This window comes from Periophthalmus magnuspinnatus, chromosome 8 (genome assembly GCF_009829125.3).
Source record: "Periophthalmus magnuspinnatus isolate fPerMag1 chromosome 8, fPerMag1.2.pri, whole genome shotgun sequence".
Lineage (NCBI taxonomy): Eukaryota > Metazoa > Chordata > Actinopteri > Gobiiformes > Gobiidae > Periophthalmus > Periophthalmus magnuspinnatus.
In genome coordinates, this window is record NC_047133.1 from 25373683 (window position 1) to 25391263 (window position 17581).

Genomic DNA, 17581 nt, shown 5'->3' on the forward strand with positions numbered 1-17581 from the left:
CACTGCAGACGCTGCACCGATCCGCCTGTCAATCTCCCGCTCCATCCTTCCCTCACTCAGTGAACAAGACCCCGAGATACTTGAACTCCTCCACTTGGGGCAGGAGACTCACCACCCACCTAGAGAGAGCAAACCACCTTTTTACGGTCGAGAACCATGCCTCGGATTTGGAGGAGCTGATTCTCATCCCAGCCACTTCACACTCGGCTGCAAACCGCCCCAGTGCCTGCTGCAGGTCCTGGCTCGAAGAAGACAGCAGAGATGAAATCCTGTGGTTCCCAAACAGGCCCCCTCCGGCCCCCCGGCTGCACCTAGAAATTCTGTCCATAAATATAATGAACAGAACGGTGACAAAGGGCAGCCCTGGCGGAGTCCAACATGCACCGGGAACAGGTCCTGACTTACTGCCGGCAATGCGAACACAGCTCCTGCTCCGGTCATACAGGGACCGGACAGCCCTTAGCAAAGAGCCCCGGACCCCATAACTCCCAGAGCACCCCCCAAAGGACACCACGAGGGACACGGTCGAATGCCTTCTCCAGATCCACAAAACACATGTGGACTGGTTGGGCATACTCCCATGAGCCCTCGAGGACTCGATGAAGAGTATAGAGCTGGTCCAGTGTTCCACGACCAGGACGGAAAAACCACACTGCTCCTCCTGAATCCGAGGTTCGACTATCGATCGGATTCTCCTCTCCAGTACCCTGGAATAGACCTTACCGGGAAGGCTGAGGAGTGTGATTCCCCTGTAATTGGAACACACCCTCCGGTCCCCCTTCTTATACAGAGGGACCACCACCCCAGTCTGCCATTCCACAGGTACTGTCCCGACCGCCACGCGATGTTGCAGAGACGTGTCAGCCAGACAGCCCCACAACATCCAGAGACTTGAGGTACTCAGGACGGATCTCGTCCACCCCCGGAGCCTTGCCACCGAGGAGCTTGCCAACCACCTCAGTGACTTCAGCCAGGGTGATGGACGAGTCCGCCTCTGGGTCCCCAGTTTCTGCTTCCTCCTCGGAAGACGTGACAGTGGGATTGAGGAGATCCTCAAAGTATTCCTTCCACCGCCCGACAACATCCCCAGTCCGAGGTCAGCAGCTCTCCACCCGCACTGTAAACAGTGTTGGTGAAGCACTGCTTCCCCCTCCTGAGGACGGTTTGCCAGAATCTCTTTGAGGCCGTCCGATAGTCCTTCTCCATGGCCTCTCCGAACTCCTCCCAACCCCGAGTTTTTGCCTCTGTGACTGCCCGAGCCGCGGCACGCTTGGCCCGCCGGTACTCATCAGCTGCCTCAGGAGTCCCACGAGCCAACAAGGCTCGATAGGACTCCTTCTTCAGCTTGACGGCATCCCTTACTTCCGGTGTCCACCACCGGGTTCGGGGATTGCCGCCGCGACATGCACCACAGACCTTACGACCACAGCTACGAGCAGCCGCATCGACAATAGAGGTGGAGAACATGGCCCACTCGGAGTCCATGTCTCCAACCTCCCCCGGAATCAGGGAGAAGCTCTCCCGGAGGTGGGAGTTGAAGACTCCCCTGACAGAGGGCTCCGCCAGACGTTCCCAGCAGACCCTCACAATGCGCTTGGATCTGCCAGGTCTGTCCGGCTTCCTCCTCCGCCAGCGGATCCAGCTCACCACCAGGTGGTGATCCGTTGACAGCTCAGCCCCTCTCTCACCCGAGTGTCCAAGACACCGGTCGGAGGTCAGATGACACGACAACAAAAGTCGATCATCGACCTCCGACCTAGAGTGTCCTGGTGCCGACGTGCACCGATGGACACCCTTGTGCTCGAACATGGTGTTTGTTATGGACAAGCTGTGACTAGCACAGAAGTCCAATACAAAACACCGCTCGGGTTCAGATCGGGGAGGCCGTTCCTCCCAATCACGCCCCTCCAAGTGTCACTGTCGTTACCCCACATGGGCATTGAAGTCCCCCAGGAGAACAACGGAGTCCCCCGGTTGGTGCACTGTCTAGTACCCCTCCCAGGGACTCCAAGAAGGCCGGGTACTCTGCACTGCTGTTTGGCCCGTAGGCCGACACAACAGTGAGAGACCTGTCCCCGACCCGAAGGCGCAGGGACGCGACCCTCTCGTTCGCCGGAGTGAACCCCAACACGCAGCGGCTGAGCTGTGGGGCAATGAGCAAGCCCACACCAGCTCGCCGCCGCTCCCCGCGGGCAACGCCAGAGAAATGGAGAGTCCAACCCCTCTCAAGAAGTTGGGTTCCAGAGCCCAGAGCTGTGCGTGGAGGTGAGGCCGACTATATCTAGCCGGTAACGCTCACCTCCCGCACAAGCTCAGGCTCCTTCCCCCCCAGCGAGGTGACGTTCCACGTCCCCAGAGCTAGTCTCCATGTCCGGAGATCCGGTCATCGAGGTCCTCGCCTTCGACTGCCGCCCGGATCTCTTTGAAGAGTCTTATCTGTCTTTTAAATGTCTTAAAAATATAATCATTGAAATTGATTACCTTTCTTTTTAGGGCCAGTTGGTTTTGACAATCAGCTCTCCACCAATACAGCCAGAAATAATTGGGAAATTGAGATGAGCAACATAATTGCTTCACAATTTAAGGTATAGTTCTTAATTCTCTCTAATTGTATTTTTTTATTTATTATTTCTCTCTCATTGATACTCTGTACTTTAAAGAACCTGGACAGGCAGCTAAAGGAGGTGAACGCATTCATTCGCTCTGATGATCGCATTTCTGCCAGTCCAATCACGAAAGTCATGTTCGGAGACCCTCAGCTGTTTTTGGGCTCTATGCCAGAAAAGTCTTTGATCCATTGTTCCACTGTGTGGAGCTGTAGGGAGAAAGTATCTCTTTTAGGACTTACACACATTTTAGAGCAGAGTGATGGCAGAGACACATTACCAGTCCTCTGGAAATTCCTCCACAGGGTAAATGAATCATCATCAAAGCAAACATACTTTACTCACAAAAAAGAAGTTGTGTAACATGACATTTGAATGTTTGTTTCAGGAAGCTGAGTACAGACTGGTGAAATTCCTCCCTGACATTTTGACTCTTCAAAAAAATCTGGTCAAACAGTTTCAAAACGTCAGTGAGCTCTGCTCCACAATTGCAGATTTTCTGCAACGTCAGCAATCAGGTATTCAACAACTTCACATACTCAAGACCTAAAATTGCCCAAATAGATATGTTTATTTTTTACTCTAGTACAAAAAGTAAAGTCAATTGAAACGAAATGCATGTATGTATTTATTTATATATATATTTTTAGTTCCCCTAAAGGCCTGGTACGAGAAGCATATCAACATTGTTTTGACTACCTGGAATCAGCTTAGAGTGTTTTTGGCAACCAATGGTAAAATCACAATTAAGACATGCAGTCTAGTGCTCTCTTCATCTTATAATAGATATCTAAATATACCTGTGTCCTCCTAATATATATCAGGTGAGATAAACCTCCACCTGCTTTCGGCGAGAGGGACTTGGACCTGCACTGTGACTTTGGGGGTGCTGTTACCCAGTCGCCGTGGACCAGGACTCTGCTCCACGGCCCTTGTCAGTTATCTCATCTCCCTGCACAATGACTTGGTTTACAGTGTGGACAAGCTCACTGGCAGGAGGACCACCAGGTGGGGTCCTCATGTCACATTTGAAACATATTGCGCTAGAATAGTAAGTTAACAACTGAAAATCTGGTTATTTATTTTTACCCCAGTTATAAAGTGGGCCCAGCTGATCTGACTGACCTCCATGTGATCCGCTACGAGCTGGACAGAGACCTCATGCCCCTGGTTCTGTCCAACACACAATACAGCATTGAGAAAGGCCAGGAGACAGTGCACGAGTATGACCTGCCTAAAATCCAGCAGCAGATTGTGTCACGCTTTCTATTAGGCAAACCTCTTATCACTCTAAAAGTGAGTAAAACTAACAAAAAGAAAATAGTGACCTGCATGAATACGCAGGGTTGACTTAAATATTTAAATCTTGTTTATAGGGCATTCCTACTTTAGTACACAGACATGACCGTAACTATGAGATAATCCTGAAGGACGTAAAGGAAAAGATCAAACAAGTAAGTAACAGCTGCTCTTTGCCAACCTGATCAGAAGTAGTTTACTCTTGTAACAATATTCATTTGTCCCAGGAACCTCTCCAAACCCTCACGCAGTGTGCTGTGAGCACAGAGCTGGACTCTTACAGTGAGGTGTGTGAGGCCTTGTCCACAGTGGAAATTGCTCTTGGGTTTCTTGCCATGTCTGGGGGAGATCCCTGTATGCAGTTATCTTGTTACCTGGAAGAGGTGCTGAAAATGGCAAATCAAACCCCTCCACATATCCTCAAGGTCTGAAATATTCATTTTATACATGTCACTTGCATTTGAGTTTTTTGTATTGAATTTTTCTTTTCTTTTCACAGGCCTTGAGTATGTGTTCTCTTAAGCATTGCGCTGCACTATGGCAGCTGCTTGGGTCTCTCAAATCACAAGGCCTGCTCAAACTTAAGAGGGTAAAAGAAAGCTTATGGCTCACACCCATTCAGTGTGGGTATTGGTGAATTATTGATTTGTTTGTTGTTGTAGGATCCATTTGGAGATGTTTCTGAGGAGTACAAGCAGGATCTCGGAGTGGACGAGCGCAGGCTGCTGACTGGCTTCTTCTCCAAAAACAGTGCTGACTCTTTCCTGCTGGAGATGCATGAGTTCCTGATACTACTGCTCAGCAAGCCCAGGGCTACAGACACCTTCAAACCTGAGTGGGGGTAAGATGGCATTACATAATTTAACTTCTTATTATTACAGAAATGATTTAAATGTGTGCTTTTCTACTTTTCTCTAGTCTAAAAGACACGCTGGTGTCCTACATGGAGCGCAAAGACATGGATGTTCCCCCTGATGTGGAGGAGCTGTTCCCAGAGGAAATTTCTTTGTCTCATTATGTTGAAGCTTGGAAATTCTGTGTCAGTTTCAAACAGGAGAGGACATTAAGAATTTAAGACAAAATTCACTTGATGTTAATATTCCTCAAGTCATGTTTACAATTATTATGAATCAACATGGTTGATTTAGGCAAAAGATTGTGGGATAAGTGGTCACTTTTTTTTCCTAGTTCTATTCACTCCCATCTTAATTTTTGCACTTTATCTGTCACATGATGGTTGTTAAACAACAATCAAGAATATTTATCTCAGGTAAAGATGTGTGACTTATACTATGTTTGTTATATTTCCAACATGTCTTACTTTTCTAATTTAGCCAACTTAAAAAAAAAAAGTACGTTAATTGTACTTGGTTACTTTTGTTTTTTTTACTTGATAATTGCACTACTTTGATTGTTTGCATTACAGGGATTTTTCTTTTTCTATTTTATTTGGCACCACTTCCTTCTATGCTGCTGGTGCAGTGGGCAGCAACAGCCACTCTCTGTGGACCCATTTCAGATCTTGAGCTAGGCTTGGTCAGGATGTGGATGTTTTCCCCATGTGAATGTTGTAAATGTATGGTTTACTCAAAATGTAGCCTACAGAAAAAAAAAAAAAAAAAAAAAGATAATTTAATTAAATTAGATTGTACGCCAAATGTGATTGGAAGTAAGCCTTCTGCCACCTTTTATAGTTGTATAGCCACGACTTCTATCAGATCATGATGACATAAACCCACTTCAGTTCTGTTTATTTTCTATTTTTTGTGATAAGAAAGGCAAACCCCATAAAATGATGGCGTGCAAAAGACAACACAATGTAGCCTAATGGATGTTGGTGAAACAGATGTCAAAATGAATAACCACAGTGGGAAGAAGCTCCTGCTGTGCTGTGTCATGTGGTGCATTTATTTACAGCACAAGAGCACCTCTCACGACCATATATACCAGGGGTCTCAAACTCAATTTACCTGGGGGCCGCTGGAGGCAGAGTCTAGGTGAGGCTGGGCCGCAACAGGTATCCCTCGCTATATCACAGTTCACTTTTCGCGGTTCACTTTTCCCGGGCTCGCTGTTTCGCAGATTTTATTTTATTTTTTAAATAATATTGGTTCCTACTCATTGTTGCGGTACAGCGCATTTGAGGAGCGCACCGATAAAAATGTAACAAGAGTGAACGCACACAGGGTGTGGACGCGCACTGGGCGCGCACCAGATGAGATGAGTGAAGTTATTGAATGAAGATGAGCTGTAACTGTCCTGCCGTGTTGGTTTATTTAAGCAGGACATGGACATGCTGAGGACAGGGAGAAGTTACGCGGCTGGAGAAGGCGTCATTACAGAATAAATGAATCTTTCGTTCGTTACATAAAGGAGGAATAATAGCGTTGAACAAGGATGCAGAAGGGATTGTAACCATCGTGCGGATGGAGTCTGCTTTAGCTTTGTGGATCAGTGACTGCAGGAAAAAGAACATTACGCTGGAAACCAACATCAACAACACATCAAACAACATCATCCGCACAAAAGCTAAAACGCTTTATGAAACACTACAGGGGAGCGCCAGGACGAAGAAGAGGGTCAGAGGAACTGTGAAATACACCTGAGACAATATTAATCATTTCTTATCTGTCCAGCGTCGTAGGTTGTCAGAGACAGACCTCATATTAACTCTCTAAGTGCCATTGACGTGCATGTGTAAATATATTTGAATATATTTATGTAAATTTATATACGTGTAATATCCCGCTGAGCAGCAACTTAAAAACACCTTTTTTGTGTTGTGAACGCAACGCGCTCGGACGAATGTCCTCGTGGGCTCAATAGAAACCAGGCACGGAAGAAAACACTCCATAGCAGCGCTGCTGTAACTTTCACTCATTGAGAAATGTTTCTCTGCATCACACCCGGCCGATGTCCCGCCCCCAGAGCCATATACCCCACTGTGATTGGTAGGTTCGTTCAGCTCCGCACACAACACTGTAAAGTGCCACACATATCAAACTCGCGGGCCACATTAACATTAAACTTTCATATTAAGGCGGGGGCCGCAAACTACCGGCCCGAGGGCCGCAATTGGCCCGCGGACCGCGAGTCTGAGACCCCTGATATATACAGTCAGGATGATGACCAGATGAGTCCATAATATTTGATAATGTCCAAAAATGGCTCATTAAATTTAGCCTCACATACAGTAGGCTCGAGTTGATGAATAACGAGCAGTTAGGCCTATAGTTTGGTTTGGTGTATTCTAGGCCTGTGTCATATGTATTTAGCATGTAGTCTGCTGTGTTGATCTGGCTATTGGAGTGCCATGAGGGGGCAGTATTGTCCAATGCAGGAGAAAATACTCACAATCTATTAAAATGACAATGTTATTTGGGGTTTACTATACTGAAAAAATACCTAATTACTTTTCGTGACTCGTGGTCACGCCAGAAGGTTTAATGGAACACAATTGGCCTACACAAAAAAAAAAAAATCTAATTCTGCACAATATAGACCCATAATCTACCTGCTGGAAAAGTAACAGCGCTACCACGGAGTATAAGGGTCAGTTAAATAAAATAAATTATACAGGCGCTATGAGCATAAAGCTCAAAGTATTTCGCCATTAAAGACGTAATTTTACGAGAATAAAATCGTAATATTACGAGAATAAAGTGGTAATTTTATGAGAATATAGGCTGCTGTGCGTGAATGAGTGACCAGTGCGTTATGAAGAATTTGGAGCATTTTGTTCAGATATAGCAATTTCTTTCAAATCTGTATGGTTCCTTCGACTAAACAAACTCAAATGCTTGCAGTGTCCCTTCAAAGTACTTATACTGATGATAGTGTGGTGATGGTGGCCTAAAAGACACAGTATTTCATCGTGTGTAAACCCCAGTTGAAAGTTTATCTGAACAAAATGCTCCAAATTCTCCTTAACGCATAACGCACTGGTCACTCATTCACGCACAGCAGCCTATTCTCATAAAAATACCACTTTTTTTCTCGTAAAATTACGACTTTATTATCGTAGGACTATGACTTTATTTTCATAAAATTACGACTTTTTCAGGCTTCGACTTTACTCCCGTAGCGCCTGCATAATTTATTTTATTTAACTGACCCTTATACTCCATCGTACAGCTCTCAAAATATTAAAAGATATAAATAATTTAGTCTTTGAAATAGAAAACTATGTGTGACATTGCATCAACCCGTATAGTGGGATCTGGGGATGTTCATCTTTATGAGACAGGAGAAGTGTGTTATATTTCAACTTCACTTTCACCAGGGAATTTGCAATAAAAGGATAATATCTATTTCACTATCTCTATTGTAATGCCACAGACATTTAAAATAGGGATGCACTGATACGATACTGGTATTGGATATCGGCACTGATATTGAAAAATTTGGTGAAGTGGATATTGACTTCCAAAATATTGGTTTAAACTGGGGTAAGATGATTTACTGGCCAGTGTTGGCACAAAACGTCTCATAATAATAAACTTCTATTTTCACAAAGCTGTTTTGCTTTAAATGATGAATGGCAGTCACAGAACACATTTGGATCATTTTACCATACTCTGTATTTTAAAGAAAATAGATTATATTTTCAGTCTCTGTCCTAGTATTGGTTGATACTGTCCTAAAGCCAAATTATCGACTCACTAAAATAGGTGCCTCCCACTGTCTGACGTGCACTTGTGTGTAACTCCAGCCGCCTGAAAAAGAAGTGGTGGAAAAGGAACCCACAATGTATAAATCAGCATTTGCTTTGAATTATGATAAAATGATAATGGTGTAAAATTATTCATTTATTTTACAGTACATGTGTTTAAAATACCAGTATAATGGTTATGTTGGACCATTTCTTTGTTGATTGCCCTTGTCATTTGATGTGTAATCTTGATAAGATCAATTGGCAGCTTAGGGCTGCGACCAAACAGCATGAAATATGGCGCACCCTGTTGCTTCACTGCTTCACTTCCAGTCGCTCTTTGCTGCTTCAGGCAAGTTTCAGAGCATAGCTAACAAAGTAAGATTAAATCGTTCCACCTGTCAATTTCCTTGGGTGTGGTACGGTGTCGTTCGTGACCCCTGAACCCCACTGTATTCCTGCAACTTTGCAAACAGTTTATTTTGGAACTCTTTTACCTGGTTGTGGGAAAGTCAAACTTAAGAGCAAAGTCCCCAAAGATTTTTTCAGCAGCAGTATGGGCAGCTTTGTTGCGGCAGGGGTAGGCCATCTGCGTCCCTATTGGTTTTCCTTGGGCAGTACTTAATCACAAACTGGAAGTCATCTAATTCTGCCACCCACCTCTGTGTTGTCGCATTTAACTTTGTGGAGGTGAGCACATATGTATGAGGATTATTATCTTTATATACCGTGAATGGCGGGGAGTAGTACAGAAAATTACAAAACCTTTCACATATGGCCCACTTTAGGGCAAGGAACTCCAGCTTCCCTGAATGAAGGTGGTAATTTTTCTCGGGGTTTGTGAGGGTCCTGGAGCCATAAGTCAATGAGTTGGCACAACACTGTCTGATGCTCAGGAGACCGCTTAATTTGTGGGATGAGGGCAGTTGGCCTACCCCACCCTGTTTCTTTTTGGTTGATCTTTTTGGGATTTGTTTTGCTAGGTCTGTTCCGTCATTAGCAGAGGTCATATAGAGGCTTTTCTGTACAGGAGAAGTTTGGTATGTAGCTGTGATTGCATAAGACAAAGCCTAATGGGCTCGACACATGGGGAGCGACTAATGACAGCTGCAGCAACACTCATCGCATGGACTTTAAAATCGGACACACAGGCAGTGATTTTTACGTTTAAAAATCCATATAAATTTCATATAATCCAAATTATATTTACGTATTTATTTATTATGAAAGGACCTTGTCTGGAGGAGGAGCTTGAACATATGAAGGAGAGGAGAAAGGAGGGTCTGTTTCCTCCCGTGTAGAAGGTGCCACCTCAATCCACACAGTAGGCTCCAAATGTTCCAAATGTAAAGAAACTAGTGTTTTCATATAATAATCTGTAAATGCTAAATTTGAGTCCTTACAATAAGGTGGCACCTTCTGCAGGAGAGGAAGCAGAGACAACAAAAAGTGCTCATCCTCAGACTGAGCAGGAGGAGGAGGTCGGTCCCGGAATGCCGCCAGTAGTTCTCTCTCGAAACTGGAGGGCGACGAATCCAGAGACCCCTTCTTCACTCTCCTCCTTGGTGGGCCTGCAAAACAGAAAGTTTTATGACATTTAAACATAAGTTAATGGGTATAAGTTGAAAAACAACCAGTACTTATGTATATTTAATGCAATATTCAAGACTGAAGTTGCACACTGAAAACCATAACCTCATACAGTGTTATGAAAGTCTGACTACAACTTAATGCCTTTACACAACTGTGGGTGCAGCAGAAGGGCCAGCCTGCCCTGATAAAGCAGCAGCAGACAGATCTAGGACGTGGGAGTCCTCTTGCTGGTTCTGTCATGATAATAATAAAGAAATATTTCACAGCAGTTTCAATTTCAAAAAAAAAATTTCAATCTGGATTCAGAGCTCACCACAGCACAGAGACTGCACTGCTTAAAGTAACAAATGATTTACTACTAGCTGCTGATAATGGGCTGGCTTCAGTCCTGGTCCTACTGGACCTCAGTGCAGCGTTTGACACCATTGATCACAACATTCTACTGCAGAGGTTAGAATGTGACATTGGAATCAGAGGGACCGCCCTCAAATGGTTTAAATCCTACCTATCAGATAGGTACCAGTTTGTTAGTATAAACCAGAGCACCTCTCCCTGTTCTAAAGTAGCCTGTGGTGTTCCACAAGGATCTGTGCTTGGTCCAATCCTATTTACTCTGTATATGTTGCCATTGGGTAACATTATCAGAAAACATGGCATTAATTTTCACTGCTACGCTGATGACACTCAGCTGTACTTATCAATGAAACCAAATCAGACTGATCAAATAGATAAACTCAGTGCCTGTGTGAAGGACATCAAAACCTGGATGACCTTGAATTACCTGCTCTTAAATCCTGAAAAAACAGAGGTCATTGTCGTTGGTCCCAAAGGTCAAAGAGATTCTCTGTCAGACCAGATATTCTCACTGGACAATGTGAATATAGCTTCTAGCCCTACTGTAAAAAATCTTGGAGTCCTATTTGATCAAAATCTCTCATTCACAGCCCATATAAACCTAGCTTGTAAAACCGCATACTTTCACCTGCGAAATATAACTAAAATTAGAAATATTTTACCTAAAAACGATGCTGAAAAACTCATCCATGCATTTGTTACTTCCAGACTTGATTACTGTAATTCCCTGCTTGCCGCCTGCCCCAAAAGTACTATAAGGAGCCTCCAGTTGGTCCAAAATGCAGCGGCCAGAGTCCTAACAGGAACTAAAAGAAGAGACCACATCAGTCCTGTACTAAAATATCTGCACTGGCTTCCTGTCGAGCTTAGAATCAAATTCAAAGTCCTCCTCCTGACATACAAAGCCCTAAACGGTATGGCCCCATCCTATCTGCAAGATGCTATTGTCCCGTACCAGCCAAACAGAGCACTCCGCTCTCAGAATGCAGGACTATTAGTGGTTCCTAGAGTGTCCAAAAGTACAGTGGGAGGGAGAGCATTCAGTTACCAAGCTCCTGTGCTATGGAATCAACTCCCTGCTGATGTTAAACAGGCCCCCACAGTCTCTGTATTTAAGACCAGGCTTAAAACCTTCCTCTTCGGTATAGCGTATGACCAGGTTACTTAGTGAGGGAGTTAGGGTTATTAAAACCCGGGATAAGATAAGCTGCAGTAGGAGTAACTAGCTGGGGGAAGTATGGCAACCTGAGCACTATCCTCTACTTTGCCCTATTTTCTCATCAGCAATGCTATTCACATGTTGTCCTGTCCCACTCCCCCTGTGGAGTGTATCTCTTTCAGATGCCCCGATGACAGTTGGACCTCCTCCTTGCCTGGCTCTCCTCCTCCTCGCCCGGCTCTCCTCCTCCTCGTCTGGTCTCCTGGCCGATTTCTTATGTTGTCTGATTTTTCCTGTTGTGTCTGATTTTTCCTGTTGTGTCTGATTTTTCTTGTTGTGTCTGATTCTTCCTGTTGTTTTGTTTTTTGTGTCTTGGCGGCACGGTGACTGAGTGCCATCACTCATGTCTCACAGCAAGAAGGTTGGTTCGATCCCCGGGTCACCAGGCCTTTCTGTGTGGAGTTTTTCATGTTTCTCCCCGTGTCTGGATGGGTTTCCTCCGGGTACTCCGGTTTCCCCCATCAACCAAAACATGAACGCCCTTCGAGACAACTGTTGTTGTGATTTTGGGCGTTACAAAAATAAATGAATTGAATTGAATTGAACAGTTATAGTTTTGCTTTGTATATTTTTTTGTACACTGAATTAGCATTACTCAATTCCTACTCTTATTATTACAACAGCATAGTGAATGAAACAAACATGTTATGTACATAATTTTCCAATGTCTTTGACTGTACTCAACAACATACCTCCTGCATCTGACAGCCCTGTCCTGCTGCTTCTTCAGGCTCTTCATGACAGTCCCCTGTGGCCTGCATCTCCTAGACCAGGGGTCGGCAACTTCGCTTGGCTTCGGGCCAATTTTTTTCAGCGCCCACAGGTGGCGGGCCAGATGGTAAAGGTATTGGCTTACATATATTTATAAATACATAAATATGAATTACATGCATTTTAACTCACCTAAAACAGCCAATTAAAAAATCCTCGGGCAAAAGCTTTTGCTCCTTTTATTATGGTTTTGGTAAGAATTATGCCTTTGTTGAACATGGTAATATGGATGCTAAAGGCGCACAGTATCAGGTAGAGCTATGAAAAACTTTTCACTTTAAGGTTTTACCTCATTTATTCAGGTCTTTGTCTCATGATATTAATTGAAACTAATACTTTTGTGGTTAAAATGTGCGGATTTAAACAAGGATAAAATCTTTCTAAGACGGTTACTTGAACCAGGAAGCTGCGTAATTATTGCTTATCGTCAAATCTCTCCATCAAAATTCTTTTCTCACGCTGTCTTCTTGTGACCATCGCTGCGATTTAGCTCTGCCTCGAAGGTTAAACTACGACAGGCTTTTAGTCGTGCGTAATACCGCACTAACGGCTTCCTTACTCCGCATTTGGTGCCGTAATGACCTGCACCTTTACGCACGACTGTGGGAGAGCTGTAGGACTTGGATGATGCCAAGTGCAGCAAGGATCGTGATAAAATCACAACGTAAATGAAAAATGTTTAAAATTGACATGGCGAAGTGGATTTATGTTGTGTCAAACATGAGCAAAGGTCGGGAACAATAAAACCTGACATGCGGACAAAAAGCAAGTCCCCACCCCGGTTAAAAGAAATCTTCAAACTGAGTATTTTGACAGTTTTGTGATTAAGTGATTTATTTTAATAAAATAGGGAATTTTGAATAACTAACCACAGAAGTGCAAGAAGGCTATAGCGTAACTGGTGCACATTCCTTGAGCTGCGCGCAGTCTGCACACGTGCCTCATCAGATGTCCAAAAACAGTTAGCCACGATTTTGACTGGTGAAGGTGTATGTACACACCAGTTCATTGTTTGCTTTTAATGTTGTGTTACATGCACATCATGGGCAGTGGACAGTAGCAGTGCCCACATAACTTGGTATTTGTCGTAACGGTGGGTGTAGCGGACCAAAGGATGCAGACTCGGGGAATATTTACAGGATTTATTAAAGAAATTACAAATGGTGCAGTTCGAGGATTGATCCGGCGGTGAGCAGGAGGTGAGGCACGGGCCAGGATCCAGGAGCGGAACGTGGAGCGCAGCGGAGATGACGATGCGGGCAGCACCAGGGCAGGACGCAGAGTGCTAACCAGGGTCCGGGGTCGCGGAATGCAGAGATAAAACAGACAGTACCAGGGCTGGGAAGCAGGGTGGAAGCAGGGTCGGAGCTGAGCCGGGAAGCGCTGGAGCTGAGACAGGTCCAGCAAAGCTGGGTGGAGACGCACATACGATCCGGGCACCGAACGGGATGAGGATGAAACGAAGATGAACCGGCACTGAACAGGGTGTAGAAACGCAGATGATCTCGCCCTGAGTGTCTGGTCCTGCCTCCTTCTTATACACAGCAGGTGGTGGTGATTCGCGCTGATGAGCTGCAGGTGCGCAGCAGGAGGAGCCAGGAGCTCAGCCCAGCTCCGGCAGGTGAGGGAGGGAACGAGCAGGACAGGAGGAAAAACGTGGAGCAGACGGAGCGGATCATGACAGTATTAAAGAATCAATGCCGGAAGAAAGTCCAAAATCCTCTGGCGGGCCAAAATAAATTGGCAAAGGGCCAACATTTTCCCGCGGGCCGGACGTTGCCGACCACTGACCTAGACCATCCTTGGCACGTTCTCGCTCGTCTCATGAAGGGAAATGAAGGGGTCAAGGAATGTCAGGACCCCAGAGAACCGCCACTTTTTGGCTGACCCTGCTGTTGACGCACTCCTCTTTTCTTTCTCCCCTCCTTCATATAAGTGTCCCTCAGCCTCTTCCATCACTTCTCGCATATGTCCACTGAATAAATACATGAACTTGTCAGCTACAAACAAGCAGCAACGACAACTTCATTATGTTAGGCAAATATTTTACAGCTCCAAAGCTGTGATAACTTACCAGACACACTGAGGTCCTCACTGGTCATCTTCCAGGCAAGGTCCTTTTTGTCCCGGTCTCTATAATCTGCCAATGTCACATTATAAAGTAGTGGGTGCTGGCAAACGGCAATAACAAGGCTGTCCTCCATTCTCGGTGTTATGGCTCTCCGGTCTTCCGAATAATGACGTTGCTTTGTCATTGGAGCACAGTCCCTGATTGGTTGCTGCTGCGCGTCGAAAGCCAAAAAGTTCAGCTTTTTCAAATTTTGGACGCGCGAACAAAGATTCGCGCCGCTCTGACGCTTGAAGATGCACCGCAAAAACGGAGGACGGCCACCATAGACTTTGCATGTAAACACCACGCCCCTGACGCTCCAGAGTGAACACACCATAAAAAGCTTTATTACTTGATATATCCTTCAACAGCAATGTCCTTTTTTTTGTTTCACTATTAACCATCTTAGTTTTTTGTTTTTTCATGTCTAGGTCTGTCACTACCTGGTTGTCAGAAGCAGGTCTCATATCTGCAGGATAGATAGTTTTGACTCTCTGTGTCTGTCCCAGAACTGATGGCACAAGAGGGTTCAATGCCCATTCTAAGTACATGCTCAATCACATTAAACCCAGTGATCGGCTGCTCTGCCACCCCAGGTCCATTTGCCACAAACACTGGAGCTCTACATCATTAAGAGAGCAACTAATGACATATTTTTTCCAATCAGATTGCGCAGCTGTGTTCTAAGATTTGGGGACAGTAAACTAATACTGACTGTTTCCTGTGAAATCTCTGTTTTAGCTGCTACGTTGGCCACTATCTTTTGAATGCTCTCAGTGACTAGCTTGTACAAATCTTGGGTGTCAACTTGTGTGGGTGTGGTTGTGACAGTACTAGCAGCCATGTCAGTTTGCCCAGTCTTTTTACCTGGTCTTTTTCCAGTTCTGCAGTCCCGTCAAAGGTGACCACTCATCCCACATTTGAAGCAGTGATTGCACTGGTCACCATTGTTGACTGACTGACAGCTCTTGCAGTCACGTTTTCTGAAGACTCTTGGGCTGAAAGGGGCTCTGGGAGACTCACATATGGCTTTCTTGATCTCCTCCATTTCACCTTTGACCTGTGTTACTCTGTCAAGTAGCTCAAACTCCATGCGGGTTGGTGTGATCTGTGGTTTGGGCGTTTTACCTTTTATTGGTGGGGCAGGACGACATGCCTGACTGTCCACACTGGCCACTGCCGCCTCTGTAACCGGTTCCACATGAAGTTCTCTGACTTTGGGTTCTTTCACATGCTTTTTGAATTTTTGAAGTCTCTCCCATTCAAGACTGGCTGCTGCATTTATTTTGGTAATCAGTAGCTCATCTGTCATAGCAGGGTCCTCCAGGTAGCGCTTTAGTTTGTATTTCACATCAGCAATAATCAGTCCTGTTTCCACAGCCCTCAGGAACTTCCTCTGAATCAGATGGGGCTGTACTGCTCTTCATTACCAGGCTCTCTGGATGCCACTAGAAGTCTTTCTTTCACCTCAATAGCACGAAACAGGAAGTTCTGCGGTGACTCTCTACTGTCCCGCGTGATGTTTATTAAACGATTGTACCGGTCGGTGGAACTGTCTATAATGCCCCCGTAGGATTGTGCGCAACTGTGACAGGTGAGATCGGATTTGATCTCCAGCATATCACGTAAACTCAGGGCTGGGCTCACTGCTCTGACAACTGCTTCAATAATCTCAGCCTCACTGTGATTCTTCTTTAGGCCCATATCAATCTGCTGAATGAGGTTAGAATACGACAGTTTGTCTCGTTGGCCTCGCTCGTCGATCTGAACATTCATTCTAAACTCTATCCTAATAGTCACTTCTGGCAATGGAAGATTTGGGGAAACAACAGGCAATGTCAAAGTAGCGCTTTTGTGTGGTTGATTTGTCCCTCTGATTGTTAGCTTTTTAGTTGAATCCAAAAAGTTTTCTTGCAGAGCGGTGTATTGCTTTTGTTAACTCGCCAGTGCTGCTGCGTCCTGCCTGGCGCTCACATCTGCCGCTGTGGTTTGCGGCGGCGGTTCGGCTGGTGTAGCATCATTAGCATACCCGATTAGCTTTAGCAGAAACGTGCGTGCTATGTCCTCTTCTTCACTTTCAATGATCTTTTCAACTTGCTCGTTTATCAATCTTGTCAGCATGTTTTTTTCGACGGCTTTACTGTGTCTATCTTGACAAAAGAACACACCTCCTGTATCTGTTCAAGCTGTAGTTTCACCAAAGCCTCACTTAGTTTATCCTGTAGCAGCTCAAACTCCATTCTTTTTTTCCGTCTTGACTCACCTTTTTTCAAAACACAGCGGAACCATCCTCTGCTACCAATTGGAGGGCTACTACCTGGTACAGTAGGTTTGATGAGCTGCCATAGCTTAGGCTATTTGACTCATGCACCACTGATGTGATCTCCAATGGAGCCCAGGCGCTGACACCAATCATTCTTCATGGCACAGGTGAGATCTCACTCAGTGGCTCTTCTCTCCAAAAAGAGCAACATTATGTGTGAGATCTGCTCTGGAGAAGCCTATGCAATTGTGCCTGAGACTGGTGAAAGCAACTTCATTTCTAAAACCACATTTAAAGTTCCACTTGAATCCATTCAATTCAGTTTACTTTTGTAAAGCCCAAGATCACAGCAGCAGTTGCCTCTTAGGGCTGAACATGAGAATTGATTTAAGTAATAGAAAGTTAGAATATCAACAATGAAACAAACAGACAAGAAAATAGAAGCAAATGAATGTCCCCTGTCCTTAGACCTTCATTTTCAGAAAACGGGGTGGCTGCAGGTGTGTCCAGGACTAATGCACATCCATTTGTAGATAGAGTTCAAGTCTGTAGGGCCAGGGCTTCTTACAGTGGAGCTGGACGCTACACTGACACTGCCCAGAGTAACTCTTTGGTCAGATAGAGTCAGGCATTTGGGGCCTAGAACAATGACCTTTTTTCAAGGTTAAGAAGCAGATATTTAAGTGTTATCCAGGTTTTTATGTCTGTCACACAG

At 45.0% G+C, this 17581-nt stretch overlaps 1 protein-coding gene across 1 annotated transcript in view; it reads left to right on the forward strand.

Moving 5' to 3' along the window:
• LOC117374319 (E3 ubiquitin-protein ligase rnf213-alpha-like) overlaps positions 1-5210 on the forward strand; it is a 28844-nt gene extending 23634 nt beyond the window's left edge. Inside the window, 11 exon segments of the mRNA XM_055223515.1 lie at positions 2494-2585; positions 2661-2912; positions 2995-3124; positions 3257-3340; positions 3431-3614; positions 3701-3902; positions 3983-4060; positions 4133-4330; positions 4405-4494; positions 4568-4746; positions 4824-5210. Of these exon segments, the coding sequence (XP_055079490.1) occupies positions 2494-2585; positions 2661-2912; positions 2995-3124; positions 3257-3340; positions 3431-3614; positions 3701-3902; positions 3983-4060; positions 4133-4330; positions 4405-4494; positions 4568-4746; positions 4824-4980 (1646 nt within the window). The 3' untranslated portion in view covers positions 4981-5210.
• The last annotated feature ends 12371 nt before the right edge of the window (positions 5211-17581 follow it).